The sequence below is a fragment of the Harpia harpyja genome, chromosome 10, assembly GCF_026419915.1.
Source record: "Harpia harpyja isolate bHarHar1 chromosome 10, bHarHar1 primary haplotype, whole genome shotgun sequence".
NCBI classification, from domain to species: Eukaryota; Metazoa; Chordata; class Aves; order Accipitriformes; family Accipitridae; genus Harpia; species Harpia harpyja.
The window spans coordinates 18,791,683-18,814,878 of NC_068949.1; the positions used below are offsets into that span (position 1 = coordinate 18,791,683).

The 23,196-nt window shown below is 40.7% G+C and overlaps 1 protein-coding gene across 14 annotated transcripts in view; it reads right to left on the bottom strand.

The window, feature by feature from the left end:
- ZMIZ1 (zinc finger MIZ-type containing 1) overlaps positions 1-23,196 on the bottom strand; it is a 364,045-nt gene that overhangs the window by 29,103 nt on the left and 311,746 nt on the right. For 12 of the 14 annotated variants that reach the window (XR_008236824.1, XM_052798271.1, XM_052798268.1 and 9 more), the window contains 5 exons: positions 9,335-9,449; positions 6,228-6,445; positions 4,586-4,784; positions 3,281-3,571; positions 952-1,134 (listed from right to left, as the gene is read on the bottom strand). Coding sequence is in view for 13 of the 14 variants with exons in the window: in XM_052798271.1 (XP_052654231.1) it covers positions 952-1,134; positions 3,281-3,571; positions 4,586-4,784; positions 6,228-6,445; positions 9,335-9,449 (1,006 nt within the window). In the remaining variant the exon portion in view is untranslated. The remainder of the gene's footprint in view (positions 1-951; positions 1,135-3,280; positions 3,572-4,585; positions 4,785-6,227; positions 6,446-9,334; positions 9,450-23,196) is intronic. The other 2 variants (XM_052798277.1, XM_052798269.1) reach the window with 1 other exon arrangement.

Below are 23,196 nucleotides of genomic sequence, written 5' to 3' on the forward strand. Positions count from 1 at the left end.
AACAGGCATTCCTTTGGGTACCACAGTGGACAGCTTGGTTGCACGTAGAACAGATGCTCTATAGTAAAGGGTTTTGTTTTCCCTTTTTCTTCAATGGTGTTTTCTGTGTGAGTCATACCAGAACAATTCCAATTCAACACCAATGTGCAACTTAGATTCTTTCAGCCTCCATTCAAAATCAGAACGTAGTCCAGAGACTCCAACAGCTAATGCTTTAAAAGCAGGTCAGACCATCGATGGTCCTCCCCATTTTTATACTCACTGGAGTACCTGCATGCAAAAGATCACTTTTGTGTGCACTTCAAAGACGTCAAACCTCAGCAGGCCCTCAGTACAAACTCAGTTTGGAGAATACAAAGTGCTCAAGATGTATCCATTAAACAGGTTTTAGGCAACATTTTAACAATTCTAATTCTTGCCCAAAACAATCAGCACAGAGGGAAAAGGAGAAAAAGGGAGGGAGAGGTCGAAGAACATAATGCAGACTTCAGTTCAGTGATGAATTCTACAGCTGGAACAGCTTTTAAGTTTGGGCTGGCTTAATCCAACAGTGACCACTGGAGGTCTGAAATTAGGATGCTGCAATGTGGAACCTGTTTATTACAAATTTCCAAAGCTGTATTCCTGCAGGGCGCCATGAATAGGTGAAAATATTACACCTGAATCCCATTAGGTACTTCTTTTTACATGCTATTTTTTAAAGCGAACCCAACATTTTCTTGTGAAAGCCTCTAATGAGCTGCAGTAACGTTCAATTTTCTTAATGAACTGCTCTGAAGTTACAGTGCAGCTTGGCTGATTGACTTGATTCTGTGATATCCAAAACATTAGTAAAAACACTGTGCTTTTTTCTCTCTTTAATTATGTAAAAGTAGTAGCTATGAAGTCATTAATGTGACTTAATTCATAAATGTCTACCAGAATGCAACAAGATAATCTAAAAATTCTTACCTTGTAATACTGCCCCATGTTGACCGTTGGAGGAGGGTACTGCCCTGTGTTTTGCTGGCTTGGCATCCTCTGTCCAGGATAGTTGGGAGACGTAAGGGGTCTTGGAGGGTTGGGAGTGGGGTACTGACCAGGCTGGTTTGGAAACTGGCTATTTGGTCCATATTGCTGGTTTCCATAATTTGGCTATTTCATGACAGAGATGAAAGAAGACAAAGATCTGTTTCATGCAAGCAGCTGTCTTGAATTGAGTATTAGCATAAATTCAACAGTGGAATCAAAACAAACAAAACTCTCCATGTTAAGTACTCCTCAACTTAGTGCCACTCATGCCTAAACCAGGGCCCTGATGGCTAGAGGTGAATACTCACTCAAAAGCATAAAAGTCCTGCAAACCAAAGTGGGATAAGAATAACCATGTACCTTAACACACACATACACTCAGCCTTGCAGTGCTGTCAAACGGCACTGTGTTTGAAGAAACCAGAATTACAACCAGATGTAATGTTCACAGAATCTCTTGTGTTTTCGCAAGTGCTACCAGCCCCATTCCTGGGGCTCCTTTTGCAGATGGAGAATGAAAGCACAAAAAGAAAAATTAACATAAAAAAAAAAAAATCCTGGAATGGGCAGAGAATAGAAGCTGTGTTGTCCATGTCTGTCTTCTCAACACAACTGCTATGCTAGCCCTGTGCTAGAGTGTTTAGCAATACCCTAACAACTAAACAGAAGCTATTACTAGTCATAAACACCTTGCTAGTGCTACCTAGTACCGTGCTGCAGTTTTGGAATCAAAGTCACGAAAACTGGAACTTTAAAGGTAATAAAATGTCAATTTGAAAAAATAACTAGTTAATAAGAAGTTTCCATAAATGAAGCTTTCAAAAACCAACAAGCAAATAGCACCTACGGCATCTGTAGGATTCCAGACCAGCAAGCATTTAACATTTAGGGGACTGTTCAGTATCGACTTCTTGGGAACATGATCATATTCACTTAGAATGAACAACCTGCTTCTGAAGCAGCAAAAAGGGATTTACAGTATTCCTTAAAATATGAAATTGGAAGATAAGAATTATCTGAACAGGCCACATTCTATGTTTTCTTAACTTAATTGTAGAGTAAGTGGCAGTATTTAGAGTGAAAAGCCTTCCCAGAGAAGCAACTCCTGCAAAAGCACATAACTTTTTAAATTTCTGATTATTTTTTTTATTAAAAAGTTTGCAGATCAGGAAAGAAAGGTAGCTCAATAATAAATGTTTGCTATATTTTCTGCATACCATGGTACTCTCTGCTGTATGTTTTCTATAAACTCTTACTACCATTGTTATAGTCAGGGCAATACCATAATATTCAACACCTAGAGTTATAGCTGTTGTTGTAGTCTCAGTTTAATTCAGAATTTTACCAGGAGATTATCTCTGAAGCTAGTAACTGGTGGCTAGATTTGTTAAAGACATTTAGGTGCATATAGATGCTGAGAGTTGGTGAGATTCTCAAAAGCATCTACTACCCAATTCACACCAATTTGACTAGTAAAATGCATTGGTGTTTTTTAAAAATCGAAAAGCTTGTCTGTCTACATCTTTAGGTGTCTAAATCTCTTTAAAATTTTGACCCTAAGTGTTTTGCACAAGGTCATAATACAAGTCAATGGCGATGTAATTTTGTCTACAAAGCCACTCAGATCTCATATAACAGCATGGGAATTTACACAGAAATACCACACTCCAAATAAACTTGTATTAGATAAATGCTGACGCAGAGGGATTGGAGTTCGACACGATTTATATTCATCTCATTGTCTACGAAAATCAAGCTTCAAGAAGTTTGGAAAGCAATTGGTCTTTAAAATAAATGTTATTACTATTGGTGTTTATACAACGTATGCCCTGTATTGCTTTAGAACAACAAAACCATCCAAGAAAATGCAGATCACATGTATTGGGCTCAAATGAAGTATTTCACCTTCAACACCTCTTTTAAGTTGTCACGTTAAATAAATCCACTCCTGTGAAGGAAGTCTGCTTAAGGTCTATGAATTCACCATCTAGCATGAGAATCTCAAAGTGACATTTTGAGGGCTCAGCCAGTTTTGGGCCTTTCTTGGTTTTAATGACTGTCATCTTGACTAATATAGCAAGAGCCAACCTGAATACTTTAGAAGCTAAAAAGGAAGAGCTGCTGCTGCTTGTATTTTAATGGCAGTATTCCTACCAAGGCTGGAACAAAGACGTACCTATCATACAGGGATGCACAGCACACATTACACAGCATGCTGCAACTTTCAGTCAAAATAACAGTGTACGCAAAATATAATTTATTTTATTACCTCTCCTGGGTAGGGTCTCTTTATGCCCTGTATAGGCAAAGACTGGGGGCGTGGGCCTGGGTAGGCTTGCTGAGGCATCCTCTGCCCATGGGTGCTGAAGGGACTCATTCCAGGAGGCCGAGGCTGGTTCATGCCCATGGGTGGCCCACTCATGCTGGAAGGCGTCATTCCTGCTCCCATGCTTGCTGGGTTCATGTTGCCTGGCATAGAAGCAGGGCCACGAGGACCAGGCTGGTTCATAAACTGGTTGTTGTAAGCCTGAGTTGGACCCATCTGGAAAGAGGAACACACCTTCAACGGAAGAAGAAGAAAAAAAAAAAAAAGAATAAAATGCGACATGCATTTAAAATGGGAGGAGGGAGCTGAACATGCTTTTGGGGGAGGGAAGAAGGGGAAGATTTATGTCGCATTTTCCTTCAATGTTCTCCAACATTTGATGGGCGGTGATGTTATTTATAATAAAAATTCAGTTAGAAGTGTAGAAGGCATAAGAGAGAAAGACAGACATAAGTCTAAGGTGAGCAATTAAATCATTTAAATTGGCTAGCCTATTACTGTAAGGTAACAGGTTAGGAAGTTGGCTGTGTAAATACAGCACAACACTACAATTTCTAAGACAACATGCTGCTTTACATCACCTGGCATATGGGCCCATATACTTCAAAACTTAGAGAGGTAAAAAAGCTAAGGAGGAAAAAACCTGAATTGATCAAACCCTTGTTAATTTTAAGAAAAAATTATTACATTAAGTCATGACATGCTGGAGGCTATGGATCACCAGAAATGCATGTCTCGCATCGCTGTTCTCATAGACAACATTATTAAAAGCAAATCTCTTTTCTACTGTTGTTTCCTTATTTGAAGGGAAAAAAACCCAATCAACCAACTGTAGTTGGCAAAATAAACAATTACCCAAGTGGTATAAAACCTATTCCAAGATTCTGGAACATTTCACCAGCTACTCAAAGTTAGAGGTTCACAGGGCTGGCAAAGGCAGCAATAATATATCATGTCAGATGCAGCCATAACTTTGGGTAATGTTCAATTTTTTTAAGGGGCAACCTCCAAACTACAAAATACACTTAGGCAAGATTTATCGGGAAAAACACAGGAGACCGACTCATACCTACATACACACATTCCAGCAGTTTCTCGTAAGCATTTATAACCATGCTCATGCACCAAAAAAAAAAAAAAAAAAAAAAAAGTAGGCACCCTAATAAATAAGAGAGTAAGAAGGACAGCCCAATTCCCTGCAATGGTCCAGATCAGGCAGGTATGAAGACATAAGGGTTACTCTCTTACCGGTCCATACTGGTTCATGTCCTTATTCTGCGTTTCCTGAAGGGCTGCCACAGTGGCTGTAGCTGTAGCTGTTGCTGTAGCAGCTGCAGCCGCAACTGCAGCAGCAGCAGCAGCTGCAGCTGGCTGGGTGAAATCAGCTGGTGGCCTTGTGTGGGGGGGGATCCCCATTCCTGCAGGGGTATTTGGGCCTCCAGGGTAACTAACGGGGAAGAAAAGAAAGCAAGATAGAAAGAAGGAAAAAAAGGAGGAGAGAATTAAGACATGCCTGGTGGATTTTCTTTTGAACATTGGTGTGATCCTCATCTGGAACTGTTCCAAAACCACATATCAATGCCTAATGAAAGCCAGCAGGACAGGGAATTAGGTGTGCACGTGAGATACAAGTGTTGCTGAGCAGCAACAGTCATAGGGCTGCCTCTGGGACTGCAAGGCACCATCGTCAGTTGTTTCTGGGGCAGGGGACTGCTTTGCAGCTCTGTAGCTTACTGCGAAGTTGAATTGAAATCCTGGAAGTTAAGGCATGCTCCGTTCCCCAGTAGTGTAGGGGCAGATTGCACAGCAGCATGAACAGAGAGCTTCCTCCACTACAGCGCGTTCATCTGCCTCAGTGGTGAATTACACCAAGTGTTCCCAACGTTGTAAAAGCATTCCTCCCTGAACCTTAGCAGAAAGGCCAGGAGAGACCCAATGCAATCAGCTCTACTGGATCCCACACAAAATATTTTGCAGTTCCTACCTGGCTCTCCCATTGCTCATAAGATATATTAAGCTAAACCATGCCTTTCCCACTCCAAGACATCAACTATCTTTATAAATATGGGTCAGTATACTGTGCCCATTTTCAAGGTGTTAATACAAAGCTAAAGAAACCTTCTGACTTGTTCAAGGTCACTCAGTAGATTGGTGGCAGAGACGAAAGGAGAGATACGTTCCCCGAGTCCCAGGCTTATATTCTTCACACTACACTGACTATGCTAACAACCTTTTCAGCAGGCTTTGCAGAGGGACCATAAATAGTGGTTTCAGTTAAGTGCACTTACCACCCTTGTTTACAAAGCATAGACACAGAAAGTCAAAATGTAACAAAACATGGGCTATTAGTTTTGGCTTATTTCACTAATGCAGCATTTACTTCCCAAAAATAAACATACAGCTTGACCATCTCTCTTAACAAACATCTTCACCCCCAATTCTTTTCAAATTCCTGCTGTAGAGTAAGTCTTTGGGCAGAAATATCCCATTGCACAGGAACCTACTTTGCCTAATACTCAAGCTTATTCCTCCATACGCACGTAGAAATTATACCATCAATACCTTTCACATCCTGGTCTTATTAAATGTTAATCATTCCTAAGCCTGTGGTCTGTTTAACAATCTCTCTTAATTAAAACTTTATTTTGGGGGTTTATTAGAGCTAATTGATTGACCTAAGCCATTTCCATTTACCGTGATGAATTTCATTGCAGTTTGGGTAGCTGATTTCTGAAGCTGTAAAAGCAGTATGCACTTCAGTTAACCAGCATAAAATAGCTACTGAGACTTTATATAATTAAAATAAGCCCATGACACTTCTGCCAGGTCACTACAACAAGCTTCATCAACTATTTACATCCATTTTCCACCTCACACAAGTAAATCTTACCTGCCACCAAAGCCTCCACTTCCAGGATAATTGGGTCGTCCATACATGCCCTGCTGTATGTATGGCTGAGTGGAGCCTGCCTTGGCTGAAAATTGTTGCTGCTGTCCAGCAAACTGAGGGGAGTTGATTCCAGGGTTGCTGGTAGTCATCCCAGAAGCCATGGGATTTCCTGCTGGGTTCATAGGGTTGTTAGCATTTGCCATTGGATTTCCCAGCACCTGTGAGTAGAAACATGAGAATAAGGGGCTGTACCTTGAACTACATCAAGCAAATTAAGTTGATTTGCTGCCATTGATAAATTAAAACATAACCACCCTGTACTCTGAACTCTAATGAACATACACCTTGTTGATGTTGATACAAGATGTTTTTCTGAACACAATGGTCTTGCTATTTCTTTACCCAATTATTTGCTGACCGGCAGTAGATCAGAGCTCTGTACGCTGCACAATGTATAAGACACCAAAGAAAAAACTGCTTTTGGATGGCCTTGCTGTGTCTGGAAAACTGCATCATTAATGTAGACATAGATAATAGAGGCACTAACGAGCATTCTTTAGGATAAGATGTATCAAAACATGTAGAAGATCACACTGCGCAGAATCATCTAAGAAGGGTCAAACAGTGGACAAGGAAGACAGAGGAAGACTACGGAAGACCACTAGAAGGCTCCTGAAGACCACCAGAGACCTCGAATACATCTGCACAAGGGACATTAGCATATGATAATGAGTTCTTGGAAAACTAATGAATATGTAAAACTTTTCTCAGAAATCTAATGAATATGTATATAGAACCTGTATATAAACTATGCCATTAACCTGATCAGGCGCACACAATAGGAGGAGAAATCCCCCATGTGCCCAGCGCTGCAATAAAGGATACCTGCTTAATAGTCTTTTGACTATTGAGTCCTGATTTCGGCTTTTCACAGCATCAATGTCTAGGTGCACATTCCTGGTGATTTCTCCTTTTGCCATTTCGAAACAAGGCTTTCTGATCTCTAATTATCCTTCGCAGAAGATTTTTAACTAGATGGAACCCAAACTAACACGCTTATGAAAAAAGTTACGACAAAGACCTGCTAGAACTATGCTCTGTAGGTGACAAATTCATCCGATTAAGAGAAAGTACGTGCTTTTCCTTTTTTTTCTGATGTAGGACTTCGAAATAACTTGCAAATATTCAGTCCCACTGGCATACTGCAAATGGTACTATAGATGCAAAAACTGTGAAAGAATATATTTCAGTGGCTTAACCTGTTCTTGAATGTAATTCTCTCTAAAGTGTATAGAAGTCTGACGGTTGTTTTTATTGCTTCTCTGAAAAAAAAAAAAAAGAGTCCTCTGTTCTGTTCTTAAAAGGACTTGGTTTGCTTGTTTGAAGCTTTTTTTTTTTTTTTTTTTTTTTTTTCAACTGAACCAAAATTGCTATGATTTCCATTGAGATCCAGGTATGGCTGTTCATGGATCACCGGCATGGAAGTCTGTCTCCTACTTGGGAAGAAATTCAGTGGTCATGATTTTTGCAGAAGGCTAAGCTTTGGGAATTTGTGAAAGGGAATCGGTGAGCCCGGCACACTGCTTTCCCTTGGGGAGCATGAAGACTTATGGGAAACCTTGTCATTCATTTCAATGTGCTCTGAATAGCTACAGCCAATCTTTATGTTCCAGAGTTTCACTCTTCCCTTGCAGTGATTCTGAAGAAGCATTTTCTTCTTTTTACCAAAGCACTTTTTTTCTTTTATTGCACATTCCTCTGAAGTATCATGAAGAGTTCAAGTAACATTACAGTGTTCTTATGACAGAACAAAACTCTGAGCCTTCCCGCCCCCTCCCTTTCCTTTTGCCTTTTTAAGTGTGAAAGATTTCCACAAGAAACTGTATTTCCATTTTCTGGCCAATGCATAGACCTATGTGTTTACTCAGGCATTTCTCTCCCAGATGGGATACCTTTTCTTTTAAGGTGTTAAAAAGAAATCAGTAATAATAAATCATGTTATAGATCCTGTAACTGTTTCCTCTCTTTATTTTTTGAAGAAAGATTTTGCCAAAACCAGTGCTTACATAACTGCCATGTGATTATCTATATGACTTTGCCCCTGAATAATTTTTTTCAAATAGCTCAATCCGTAACAATTTTGTTTTTCATTTTCTGACGAAAATTAAAATAATTTAAAAAAAAATCCACAGAAAATTTTGTATGGGATCTAATGTCACTTGATTTGAACAAGGTAGAAAAGACAGGTTAGATTTATGTACCATTTGCACTCATTAAAGATGGTGATGTGTTTAGAGCACTTCGTCTACAGTTGTCCTGATGTAAGAAAAGGCTAGACTGTCTGAGAGCTTGATTTGTGCCACATCCCTTGGAGAGCACCCTGTCACACATAATTGGCATCTCCTTCATTAAAGCTGCTTCTTTTTGTATAGCATAATTCAATATGCATTGCAGAAGAAAAAGAGAGGTAAGAGCAGAGAAAACCAAATGAAAATCCAGTAACTATATCTCTCACCTGGAAGCCAGGAGCTCATGCTTTTGCTCCAATGCATATTGAAATATTTTTGCGAAGTAAGGCAGTATTAACAGGAGAGGTTGAAAAGAGCACAGCCTATAGCTGGTAGTTAGCACCTCAGCATGGGGGTAGACTTGGCACTGGATTTCGCTAGCCCACAGGTATGACACAACCCCAGATAAAATCAACAATAACTGTCGTTTGATAAATCTAGCTAGAATTTTTTTTTAATAAAACAATTCCTTAAATTCCATCTGAAATTCCCAAGAGGTTTGGGATCACCCCAAAATCATGCTTTTGGTGTTGAAACCATACAGTGCAAAATATGTGCTAAACCCAAGCCTGACATTTGCATGCAGCTAAAGGAGTTACTGACTCAAGCTTTCAGACAGCTCCTTTCCGATGCCACCAAAGAGGACACGACTGGAAAAAAAAAATGCACCATGTACAACAAAGAGAACGCAGACACCATTATCTGTCTCGAGAGGATTTTCCAAAAAGCTTTCCATTTTGCAAACATTAGTGAAAACCCGTATCTAAGCGGGGGGGGGGGGGGGGGGGGGAGGGGGTGGAGCATAAAAACAAAGCTTACCTGGCTTTGAGAGGTGTTAGTCACACCCCATACTGTGGTGACCACTGATAAAGAGCCTGGAGGCTGGTTGGTATTTTGCTGCCAGGGAACAGAATCATAAGGGAAAGACCCATCACTGCAAAAACAAATGTTTAGGAGGGTGAGATTTGGGAATTTTAAACAGTGGCAAGTTGCTGGCAGGGACAAGGGGATTAACACCGGACATTACCTTAACTCTCCACTCCTCCTTCCATTCTTCCATTATTAGCCTAATACTCTCAGAGGCATAGTTTCTTTAACAGCAACATGATCATATCAAAACCACACAGAACTAATGAATTCCTTAACTATATTGAAGCACAGGGCTTTTACCATAAAAGTCTGTTACCTATGGAAGTAAAACTCGGGGGCAGAGTTTCAAACAAGGACACTAAGCAAGTTGCTCAGAAGCACTTATTTTTTGCAATCCATCTCAAGCTCTTCAACAACCACTGCTTCAGCTGCCTTGTATCAATTCAATTAGATTTTGAGACCAGACTGCAGCTCCACTGTCTGCACTGGGTCCCCAAATGGCCAGAAAAGCCTTTAAAGGAATAGCAGTTCAACATCATTTTGAAAAGTAAATTGAAATTCAGATAGTGTTCTCCCACACGATGGATAAGCTGCATGCCAAAACCAGTATTAGCTAATCAGCATTCTAGAAAATCAACTGCAGACATACAACACATCTTTCAGATAAATATGTGGATGAGAGGATTGGGTTTTTCCATTAGCTTTATCCACAGATACAAGCAAACATTTCTTACAGTTCTTTTCATATGAAAGCATTGGTGGTTTCAAAATGAACGCTGGATAGGTACGCATCTAGTGTAATTAATGAAATATGTTAAATCCGGTGAAAGTAACTATTAATCCCATAACTGTAAAATATATTGCACTTGAAATTTGCTCGTTCTCATACTATTAACTTGTAAATTAGATTTCTATTTGCGTGTATGTACACATACACACGTGATCTTTCCTCATCTAGATATATATACCATTTAATACACACACATTGCCCTTTCCTTTTCAAACACCATTGACTTGTATTTTATATCAAGAACTGCATTTTTGCCTGGACTATCAGCTATCACTGGAATTCTATACAGGGCTACCTTGCTTAAAGAATCCATACAAGCTCTACAAGCACTTTATCCACATGCTTCAAAGCCTGCACCATGAAGCGCCACACAATTAATTCATACAAGACACGGTGAGACAACCAACCTGCCGAAGTCCTAAAATGGGCTCTGTGGCAGACCAGGGAGCTGACTCTCCCATGTCCCCAGAGGGTACTCGAGGCTTGGACCACTTCTCCTTCCTTTTGCACTGTGAGCCAAAATCAAGGACTACCTACGTGTTCATTCTTTAGCCTGCTCATAACACCTAGTGTAAGTCATTTAAGAATAGGAATTGCATTGCATAAAGTAGTGCGCACCCATGTGATAAAAACCGCCTATGTCCCAAGTAAAAAATAATATAATAACAGCAACAGCAACTGTGTAAGTTAAAATGAAAACAGTGAATAAATTTTACGAACTAGGAAATTTCAAACAAATTCCATAATGCTGTGCCAGCACAACAGCACTGTATTAGAACATAACTGTGAATTTGATCTGACCTATTTGTTTCAAAATACCCAAATTGAATTAAGCAATAAAATCACCAAAAAAATTTAAAATTAATTAAATTAGGGAAAAGAATAATTTCCCCTAACAAATAATTAGGGAAAATGAATGGAAAATAGTAATTCTCTATAAGATGCTTGACATGTAATGTTTACGTTGACAGCATCCATATAAAACAATGTGTGAGTAAGGGCATATTTAACACCTTGCAATTAGTAAGTCCCCCTAGTCCATTTTTCTTTAAAATATTTTCTCTTAGAAGGCTGAAAATCTTGCCACTCTCATTCAGAGGCTCAGACAATGGCTTCAGTGACTAATGTTTGCAAGTGACACAATGCTTCAGCAAGTCCTCTCCACCAACATGGAGACAAATGATGACTAACCCAGAATTTGTGACTGCTATGAAGCCTTCCTCTTTCTTCCTGCTCTGAATGATGCCTCCTACTTTACTTCCTTCTCTGGCTGTTTTTGATGATGTCTGCTGTGATTTGTTTGGATATTTACGGCACATATGAGTGTTTGTGTATTTCAATGACTACAAAGAAGCTCTCTCCATGACATAAGCAGTGAAAGGACTCACTGAAGCCATTCCTCTCTATTCCCCACTGATGTGCTGTGGCCAAGTAATAAAACCTCAGGGACAAGGCAAATGTTTTGCAAGTGTATGAGTAAACAAGAAGGGTAATGACAGGCAGGAATCAAACTACAGAGTCACTGAAGGTTCTTCTAATGCAAATACGCCGTATGGTTTGTACACATACTCAAACTTTGAGCTAGCGATGCCTAAGCCTGCTGTTAAGAAGTTAAAACTATTTCTTCACTTTATTTGCCTCCAAAGTATGTTTCTCTTACCCATTCCTCTCCTTTGCAGTACATGGAAAAGATTTCATGTATTATTCATCCATACCAATGCTAGAGTCAGAGCATTTGTTTAGTGGAAGGCTGTACTGGGTTCTCAAAGATTACACAATCACTTAATCTAATTACAAAGAAGAGTAAACCACTCAATTTTTACTGTATTACAGTTAAAACAGGTGACACCTCAAGAAACCATACTGTTGACATATGATGAAAGCCTCCAGCACAGGACCCACCATAACACATGAAAGCCAGAAAAAGAGACCAGGTACAGATTTGTTGAGAAATACTCATTGCGCACACTGAATCACATGACTATCACATTATCCAACACAGCACCTAGCTTTAAATCGCATCACTAAAATAGTGATAGATGTGCCTTGCAGAGCATAACTTATACACCCTAATATACACTTACTGTGCTAGACCTCACTTTACTCAAGCTTCACTTTAGTTACCCCAATGAGAAATACACGTCATTCTTATGGTTTGCATTCCTCAGCATGATACTCTGGCCCATCACCAATTGTATGCATGTTTGAGTATGACTTCTGCAATAGTGAGTACAATACCCACCCGTCGTCCATCGCATGAAGGCTTCTTTGGTTTCAAGCAGTAGGAGATGCTGAAACACCTGCCACTCAACTAAAGGATTACTTGTCCCTCCACTTCACTCTTTCAACTTGCATTTCTGTCCTTAGACAACCCAAAGGAATACTCCCATCATCCAAGGAAAATCCATGTAAGTACTGTAATGAAACGTGACCAATCCAATTCTCATTTGCAAAAGAGCAGTGGCTTTCCGCTGTTATTATACAGAGCTGTGATTTATCCTGAAATCCCTTTCTTTAAACTTGAAAATGGCAGCCAATAGAGAAAGAAGCCTCAACCTCTCCAGCCACAGCGAAATGCTGCCCACGACATTGTTCCTGTTGAACAGTACAAGGGTAATTAAATCTCTCACTACACCCTGGAGGGCAGTGAGTCAGTTTGGGCTCAGCTGGAGTCCACTAAAAGAGTATTGACTAAATTTATAATAGTGTTAATGAACCTATACATACCACTGGTCAGCATTAAAGGCCAAACAGCAGAGGAAGCCATAGAGCAAAGAGGAAGAGATGGAGGGAAATTAATTCTCAAACTATGATGTAGTGAAACTGCAATCAAGGAATAAAGAGGAAGGATTTCTTAGCTGCTGGCAAATGTACTGAAACCACTGGTAATACACCACCACTCATGTCAGAGATTTATGTTGGTACTCAGGTCTAAACACCTTCTCTTAATCCCAGTACTATGAAAACAGAACCAGGCAGATACCCACCCTCTTTGGAATAGTTACAGACTTCATGTCAGACACAGACTGTTAGTTAATTCTAATAAAAGTTGCCTAATAAAAAGTGAGCTCCGTATAGTAAATTAATACTAGTGAATTACTGTAATTTATACATGCTTTGTGGCATTGTTCGAAAGTGCTGTATTTTAAATATGTTTATGTTGTCATTAAAGCAGTTGTATGTGTATCTGATACTCTGTTTACATGTCTTCATTGATTGAGGAAGGAGAGATTCAGATGGTTTAGTGAAGTACGCATCCCTAGAGCATTGGTACTTTGCATGTTGTGGGGGAAGGTAAAAACTGGAATTATACCTTCCCGGTGATTTTCCACATCGCTTGTTGAGAAGGCCAGGTGTCTAAAACACTACCTTTATAAAGCAGCTACCTCCGTTTTAAACTGAAAATCTATCAACTACTGCAGAAAAGCACCAGGTGTTGGCTTTCTCAAAAAACCTTTTCACTCCAAGCACTGGCACCAAGTTTCCCACAACTGGGCTTTGAGTGGCTAGTTTCTGTTGCTTATCCTCAAGCCAGCTTTACAGTTTTGTAGGGGTCTTTAATGTTTCTGAAGCAGTCATCCCACCTGACTGGTAGCTGACACAGAGTCCACACAGTCCTTTAAATCTACTGACCCTATCATAACTTCTTCAGCTGATGCCCAGATGAGCAGGTAATTGCCAGTGTAACACTGACTGTCATTTCTCCTATGTCTTTTGTCACCGGTGGACACCTAGAGAGGAGAGCATCTGATGACGAGGAGCGAGGTGTCAGAGATCTACCCAGGCCAAACACTCCTTTGCAGTTACACACAGTCAAAAATCAGAACAGTCCAAATACAGCCCAAAACTGGGGCTCCTCATCTCTTATTGCCCTCCGGCACCTCTCTGTATCTGCACTTTGCTCTACCTCTGCAACTGCCTCTGGGCACGTGTGTGCTCAGGGTGCCCAGCACCCCTTGGCTGTATTCTTGGTTGGAGCCTCTAGGTGACACTACTTTAATACAAACTAAAACATAACAATTTCCAAACAAGGCTCCTTGCTCCTGCCTCACCCTTCTTTCCCCCCCCTAAAAGCTCATCTGTCTGCAGTGGAAAATATCACAAATCCCACAATCAGAACAGGAAATAACGCCCTGGCTAACTGTAGCACCAACACATGCATTTCATGCCCTTATTGTCTCACAAGTTAGGCAGCTTAGCTTCTTTCATTCGGGTTTATTTTTTGTTTTATTTGGATTTCTCGAATGAACACCACTCACATCGCTTTAATTATTAATATGGATTCAGTTAGCAATCCTTCTTGATTAGGGCACCACCATAAACTTATTTTAAGCATACTCTTATTTAAGAAAAAGGCTGTTGTGCATGGTGCAATGCAAATACTGAATTTGAACCGCCTTTTTCCTGTGTTCACTTTATAGAACAGGCATGAATTTCACCACATTTTTAGCATTTTCGTATCAGTATAAACAAAACCTAACAACTTCTTTAAAAATAAAATCACAAGAACAGATGGAATACTATTAGCAGTTTCCTGCAACACTAAAATGCTCCAGGAAGGACTTCAGCTAATTTTTTCCCAATTTGATAAGCTAGGAATCCCTGGCAATCTATTAATAAAATAACAGATCAAATGGCTTTTTTTTTTTTCGGGTCAAATTTCCACTGAAAATATCCTTGGCCTTGACTACCAATTTGCAAAAAACAACGTGACACCTGAAAGCCAAAATTTGTTTCCACTTACTGGCAATCAAAAACATTTCAGAGATCTGCTTTTGTCTTCTTTTTAAAAACCCTGGACAATTAGAAGGAAACAACTAACTTCTTATTTTTCATCAAGACTTTTTTCGGGAGAACAAAACCAATGCCTCACCAGCGGAGATACATGCACCATCTTCATATGGCTAAAGTGCTGGGCCAAAGTGTTTCAACTTAAACAGTTAAAATTAGTTTTTAGTCTAGTTGACAGATATTAAACCACATTACTGTTAAAAAATCTTCATAACACAAAATTTAACCAAGTTATTCCTTGACCTTTTGTGCTGTGTTTTCTGTAGACTGCAGAAATTGCTCTACACAATCCATTCTCTGTTCACATGGAGGAATATGGCAGAGCAAGGAAACACCCGTGTAGAAAGGACATGAAGACCACTTACAGTCAGCAAGGAAATATGAAGACAAATTGTAAAGAAAACAAAGAATAACTACCTCTGTACATCACACACTGACATGAAGCAAACTAAAAGTCGATGTTGTATACAGGTATCCTAAGGTGTTTACGGTAAAGATGAGGAAAAAAAAGAGGATGGTGTAGTAAGTTTGTATACTAATACTGACTTTGGATGGCTAGCAGTAATTTACTTTTGACTGATGCCATCTATGTGATGCATACCTTCCTCAAATACACTCCTGTATTTAGTGTTATTATTTGAAGAAGTTTAAATTCTATTGGCATAAATTAAGGGTCCATCGTGTATTTCACTAAACAAACACATAAGACAGAGTCCCATCCAAATCACTGGGTGTTTTTATGTAATGCAAAAGTGAAAAAAAGCCAATTTGGAAGCATTCTGCAAGACTTTATTTCCCTCTACTTCTTAATGGCGTGACTCCAAACATTCAGATCTTACAGAGAAAATATACAACTCCAAAAATTATCCCCCCACAATTTCTCAGGTCTGTTGTTTCCCTCCACTCTTTCCAACTAGATGAATACATTCTCTAACCCTTTGGAAAGCTTCAATTCTCCAAACGCACAGACGATCCATACCTAGTCCTTCCCTATCAAGAAAGAATTACATCAAGTGTTGTTTCAGTACTGGACATTGCCTGTACCAGGCTATGAGCAATGTAAACTGAAGAGGAGGACTGAAAGCGGTTAGAAATTTCATCATTCACTGTAAAAGGAAGAAAGGCTGTTCTCTGGCAAACCGTTTGAAAACATAGAAGCATTCTGAAGCCGTTCTAGGTGAGAGATGCAGGTGAAGCAGTCAAAAGGTGAAAGCAGCAAGCCATTTATCAGATCGGTGTTTTGGACAGCACCTGCAGCTAGCAGGTGGCTATCACCCCCTGCCTCTGCTCTTTTAAATATCAACACACACGTTTACAATAACCACTCATGCAGCCACACACATACACACAATACAGCCGCTTGCGTGGAGACTGAGATGGCAAAATCGAGCCCGCGGTTCAGCAGGTGATGTGAAGTACCTCTGGAAGCCGAAAGCCCTTTACTTTTTCTTTATAGTCCTGACAAGGCCTGTGAGGCCTGGATGACTTATGACTGCGCGAGGTGGGAACGCTGCCTTCATTTCACATTGGGTTGCTACAGGTCAGGCTGTGACATGCTTGCTGCTGCTGCTTCCTGGCGCCTTACTCTACACACAGTCTCATCAGTTAGAGCCATGCCTACAAAGTACCATGCTGCTCAGCAAGAGTGAGTGCATCTAAATCTAACCCCTGAAATTAGAAAAATGCATCAGGCCAAATAATGAGATTAATTCAGAAGTTTCTGAACCTGCAAACACCCACACCCCCCTGCATACACACACAGTCCTGCTACGTTATACATTTCATATATGTCCATGCACACGTGTGTGCGCACGCACGCAAAGATACAGAGATAACGCAACTTATTTCTGTCCATGTGGAAAAAATGCTCACAGCTATGCAGGTAAGAAACAAAAATCCTACTGAGACCGGCTCCTGCCTCAGAAGAAGCAGAAAGGGTTACCATTGTCTGACATTATGGGACTACAGCATCCATCCGATCAAAGGAAAAAAAGATTAAAGCATCACACCCAGTTCTATTGTCAAACAAGTAGACCATGCAACGCATTCCTACAGCCCAGATTACAGTTACAAAATGCACCGGTAACAGCCCTGTTATTAACATGCCACCTGTTACCTTTTTCAAAATGCTGAAATTATCTTATGATCGTTTTCAGCTTGACAAATGCAGTTTAATCTTTATTGCATCTCACAGCACAGACCTGCTTCATCCATGTCTTATTTATCTCATGTGTGTCGGAATGCAACCCCGAGCCCTCAGTCCCCCCCTGCCACCAGGCATTCCTTCTGCTCTGCTTTATCAATATACCTGGGTTTCCATATCCGACTGCTCCTTTACAATAAAAAACACACCCACCCAGTATTCTACCATTGCCTGTTGCCTTGGTAATCCAAATGCCTGGGTACTCGCTGATTATCGGCGAATGAGACTCGCATTGTTCACACCGCAGCGCGTCTGCTATGTTAATGTGAGATAATGGCAGCCAGAAGACTCCTTTTGTTCCCAGCTTTGCTGTTTATTCATAGTGCCTGGAGGTCAGCGACTGCTACAACAACCGGGGAAGGAACCGCTGAAAGCGTGAGCAGATTCCACTTCTGCTTTTGCCTCTGAGACAGGGGGAAACACGAGCAGCCCCGCACAGCGAGAAGGGCACTGGGAGCTCTGCAGTCTGACTCACGCAAGGTGTAGCAGGCGGCTAGGAGGAAGATTTGATGGACTTGCACTTCCGAGATTTTAGATGAAGCTGATTTACGCTCCCCGACAACAGAAAAAACCGCTTTCTTCAAGAGGCGCGGCGGGAAGGGAGGGAGGGGAGGGGGGGGGGCAGCACAGCACCACCGCAACTCACTGGAAGCGAGCCGGGCTGGGGGCTCCGGGGCTGACCGAGGAGCGGGGAGCGGGGGCGCCGGGGGCGAGCCCCGCCGAGCCGAGCCGAGCCGAGCCGAGCCGCGCCGCCGGCCAGCAGCCTGCCGCGGGCAGCGGCCGGGGCGAGGGCGGCAGCGGCTCCCGCAGCGCGGCAGGCGCGACCGGGCTGAAACCGGCGGGCCGAGCCGGGTCGGGTCGGGCCGGGCGCCGGCTGCCGGGGGGGGGGGCAGCCCCCAAGCAGCCCCCTCGCCGTGCGGCGGCGCCCGGAGCGGGCCGGGCGGGGCGCGGCAGGGCAGGGGAGCCCGGGCAAAGGACTTCGCCGGCGAGGGACGGCTGCGCTTCGAGGCGCGTACAGGGCAGGTCTGAGAAACGTCTCCCCGAGCCGCCTCCGACCCTCTGCCTGTCAAAGTTGTTTGGAAATGCTGTTGCTGACACAGTGACACGGGCAAACAAACCATCACATCGCATCTTCCCTGACGTGGTAAGTGGGAACGGAGAGCGTAAACCGACTGTGGTACCTTCCCCGCATACTCAGCTTGGCGGAGATAAGGACATTCGAGAAGAAGCCCCGGCTGGTGTGCTGTTCCTCATTCCTGGACAGCCCTTTCACGGGAAGAAACCACCGCTTCCTGCTAAAGGCACTGTCAGTATCTAATTAATGTCACCGACCCATCTGCACAGGTTGTTGATGTGCTCTGTCTGTTGAGCAGGCTTTGTTGTCATCTCCAATGAAAACCGGTCAGGAATTTTTTAGCAAGAATTTCTAACCTAGTTTATTTTAGTGAAACCATTAGAAAAGCCCTCCATCACTGCAAATAGCAATGACTATTTCCTTTTCTTCCCATTGCGGTAATAAAGAGAGTCGAGAACCCAAGCGTATGGGAATAGCAGGAATTTAAAAATGACAAAAGCATATATCAGGAATTTACTCCTTTTGTAATCTATTTACAGGGAAATCCTGTGGAGGGTCACATTTTCATCTAAGTGAAGGAATGACAGATACGTGTAAAGAAAAGGCATCAAGAAAAATATCAGGTCTTAGACAAAATACACATCTGTGTTCCTGTTGCCAAATTATCCCAAAAGAACAAAAATCTTGAAAAAAGACAAGGTATTTTCCATCATTTATGCCAGTAATTTTTTTTCTTCACTCCACTGAAAATTGAAAACGTCGCCAGACTGTAGAACCTCCCTCCCTGCTTAGAAGCCATGTCACCTCCTGGCAGGCAGGCTGGAGCGCAATGCTAACAGCGTGGGTACCCAGCAAACAGCTACTCACACTGAACTCGCCCTGTGCGAACCAGGGGCTGTCCCTCCTCCAGCCCTTCTGTGCGTGGAAAGGACTGCTAAACCTCACACGGGGACCTGACGCTGCAGTGGTTGGAGGGCACTGTTGACTTTGTTCTGATGTTCCCTATCCAAAGGTACTCAATCCAGTTAAAAGACTCCCGATGATTTTAATGAGTTTTGCATCAAAGAGCTAGGCAAAGTATAGCTTTCAGTGTCACCATGCGGTTATCATGCTGACAGTCAAAATTGGTAAAAACTAGGGGTGTTGCCGCAGCTGAATGATTTTTAACTCCAGTGCCATCAGAAATGAGTTGGTTTCATTGAGAACAAGTGACAGAGGGAAACTTCCCAACACACTGGAAGAGGAAAATCACCTAGACTTAGCACGAATCATCTGCTTTTGAGAGCAGCCCTCATGCAAAGATCATGATACTACTGTGATTATCACTAAACAGCAAATTGCAATCACTTAGACATTTTCAGGAATTGGATGTTCAATATGGCCCAAACACTAGAACAATAGCTGTCTTTTCAAAGGTGTTAGTTACCATATTTTAAAAACCAGCATAGACAGGGCAAAGCCTGAGAAGGTCAGATTTTGCCTCAGTCAGCAGACGTACCTTAAATACTATTTGCCCAGCTTTTACCAGGATTTTTAAAAATACCAGCTGACACTTTTTAATGAAAAGTAAAAATAATTTAAAAAAAAAAAACACAAAACAAAACCCCAAAACTTTTAATCAAGTATATACAATGCTTAGAGGAAAAAATGTAGAGTACGTAACACTTACATGTACTTAATCAGAAAAAGTCACCAAAGTATAGTAATTGTGCTGCTACATATTATTCTTATTGCAATAGCACTCACTTTGACCCTCTAATCAATACAGAAGCCCTATTTTCACATCTGTGCAAGGTGCTGTACACACAATAAAAGATGATCCTTATGCTATACCTTTTACCAAGCATGTGAAGAATATATATTTGAAGAGAAGTTAAGCTGCCCGTTATTGTTTTCAGAGATTGTGTCTCAGTCTCTCCTGTTACCACAAGAATAGACCACAAAATTCTCTCACCTAAAATGAAATGCAGATTTTTCACATTAAAATATTACAGATTTAATTATTAACAGCTAATAGTTACACATTACCAGTTTGCAGCTAGAGAGTACTAATCATTTGCTTTTAGCTTCAACGTTCTTTCAAGGTTTTCTTCCATCTCCTCCCCAAAATAAGTGTATGCCCTAAAACTAGTTATCAGTGGTTTCACTCAGAGGACAAGATAGGCAAACAAGTTTTGGGACAGTACTTTTGAGCAATTAGTTTTGTCTTTACAATGCTTAGAGCATCAGGGGCCTTACGTAATACTGTTTTGAACAAACCTTGAGGGTTTTTTTCTTTAAGAAATGGCATTTCTGCGGAAACATTTTTGGATTCTGAACTTTTCCCTCATTTTCTCCTGATGGTGGATTTTAACGTTTGTTGACAAAGGAAGACAGAAGAAAAAGAGAGGCTGCTCTTGCAGAATCAGGAGTAATACCGGTTGCTTTACTGGGTATATTCTCTTATATTAGGATTTACCATCTGTTCAGTTCCTCATTATATTTATTTCACAACTTCACAAACAGAAAGATGAAAATGCTTTGAAACAATCTTATCTTTCACCTAAAGAGTTTTGAGTTCTTTTGCAAAGATTGTTCCTGTACGCCACAGCCACACGCAGCAACGAAGTGAACCCCGACTTCAGACTGATGTCTAAAACATACACAACGTGCCTGTTTTCACAGAAGTGTGTATATGCTGCACCTGACCTTTCACTTTAACCATTTCTCTCACCCAGACATTTTTAAAGTGACTATCACTGTCAAAACCGCCTATGATGGCAAAATTGAAAAGGCAGCAACCTTTGCAGCAACTCTAACACTGTTTCTACTAGTATGTTATAGCCAGATCACTCCTGATTCTTAACAAACTATGTAAGAGCCAATCCTAACCACCCAGTAAAAATGCAGACACAGAACTGCCATTCTTTTCCAAGAGCTCCTACTGATGTTGAAAGTTCAGCTCTTAGTAAAGTTTAAATTGGAAGAAAAAAAGGGACAAAACAAACACTAAAATAAGCACCCTTGTAAAGCAAGTCTAACCAATAAAGGGTATTTATGGCAATTGCCTGAACATAAAACAGTAATGATAATAAATAAAGCACCTACTGTAATATTGAATTACTACTTAATTTGATGTACTGTTTAATTTTCTCAAAACCTCTAGCACTAAGTAATTTGTGATAAAAATAATTTTAACTTCATATTTTTCATCAATCTTGACTGCCCTATACAGACATAACTACCCTTTAGTCACTAAGTGCAAGACAGCTGGCAATTAACTTAGAAGCCAAAATTTGGAGCAAGAGAGAAGACAGTAAGAACTTGACGAATGCTCATGACAATATACCAAACTGCAACCAACAGCTGTCTATTTTCAGGTGGTTTTGTTGACAAAGTAAGCTTTGCTACAAGCTGTGCAAGAAATGAGAAGCCTCCTAGGGCTTGCATAGGTCAGATCCACCTTAAACCGAACTAGGGTGCAATTCCCGCTGGGACTGATGGAAAATGTACTCATTTCAAGGAAGATTCAATTTGATCCACATGTAATGGTCCACCACTTAATGCAATGAAGTGTTAAGCAGGAACTTGATCAAAGCAAAGGAAGGTATACAATGACAATAATTTGTACTTGCATAACAGCCTTTGCCAAAGACCTTATATTCATTTAAAAGTAAAAAAATCAGCCACCTTGAGTATCATCTGTTATTACAGACGTTATGCCAGATCAGAAAACTACAACACAAGAAAGTTACATTACCCCCTGCAAGCTAGAAAACATGAAATTTCACTCCTATGCAGAAGGGCCAGCCCAAAGACTACCAGCTCTCCATAAGTCCCCCGTAAATCCTTTAAGCTGGACTTAAATTATAAGTTATACAGGATTAAGGAGGTGGATAGGTCTCATACTCGTCCTTCATTACAGGAGTGAAGTTTACCCACATGAATCAGTAAAAAAGTCTAAATATAATAATATTAATAATAATAATAATAATATCAACAAATCTCACATTCAAGTTTAACCTATTATTACACTATACTGATTTAAAAAAAAAAAAAAAAGGTTGAGGGGTTGGGTTTTTTTTTTGAGAATCCAGTGGTCATGCTGTTCATAAAGCACAGGAGTTTGCAGTCCAATCGACCGCCCTACATTAGGAAGTAGGTATTTAGCTGAAATTTTGTTCTATATGCAACAGTCGATCATTCTGTTAATGAAAAACTAAATTTAGAAAGAAATTAGCACGATAGAGTCCTTACTCTGAAAGCACTTGTTGCATGTGCGCACATCCTTGTATGGCTTATATTCTGTTCTCTGTAAGTGCATTTGACCAACAGTATCAATATCAAAGCCCTCCTTGATCTGTCTACTTCAGTTTTGTCCCACAACTCAATTAACTCTTTAAAAATAAAAGGTTGTCCCTAAAAATAGGCCAGACCTGAATTCCCTCCAGTGTATGTGAAGACAGTTTCTTAAATATGAATCCTTAGATTTAGACTCTTGTGATATATTCTTGAGTCAGAATTTATTTTAAATACCCGAGCCTTGTTTCAACTTTGAGACTAAGCAGCTGTGTTTCTGTAGTGCCAGGTACATTGGGATTCTAGTCCCTGACTAGAGTTCTGGGTAATTTTGCTCCTAGTAAAAGCAACAGCAGAAAAAGCTCTGTGTGAACAGGGGAAGGGTTTTTTTTTTTTGGTCTAGTGATATTCAGCAGCTGACATGTATCTTGTATTCCCTCTGTTAAGCTACATAAGGTTCTTGAATATGCTCTTGGTTGTTCTAATTTAGTATCTAATTCTTTTATAAAACTTGAAGTAGCCGGCTACAATAATTTCTTGTAGGAAATGCAAAGCATACTTTTTTTTTGTTTGTTTGAATTCACACAAAAACCTTGTCAATTAGAGATAAGATCCTGTGAACTTTAATACTAAGCTTTTGACCCAAACGTAATCTAATGCAAATACAAATGTTG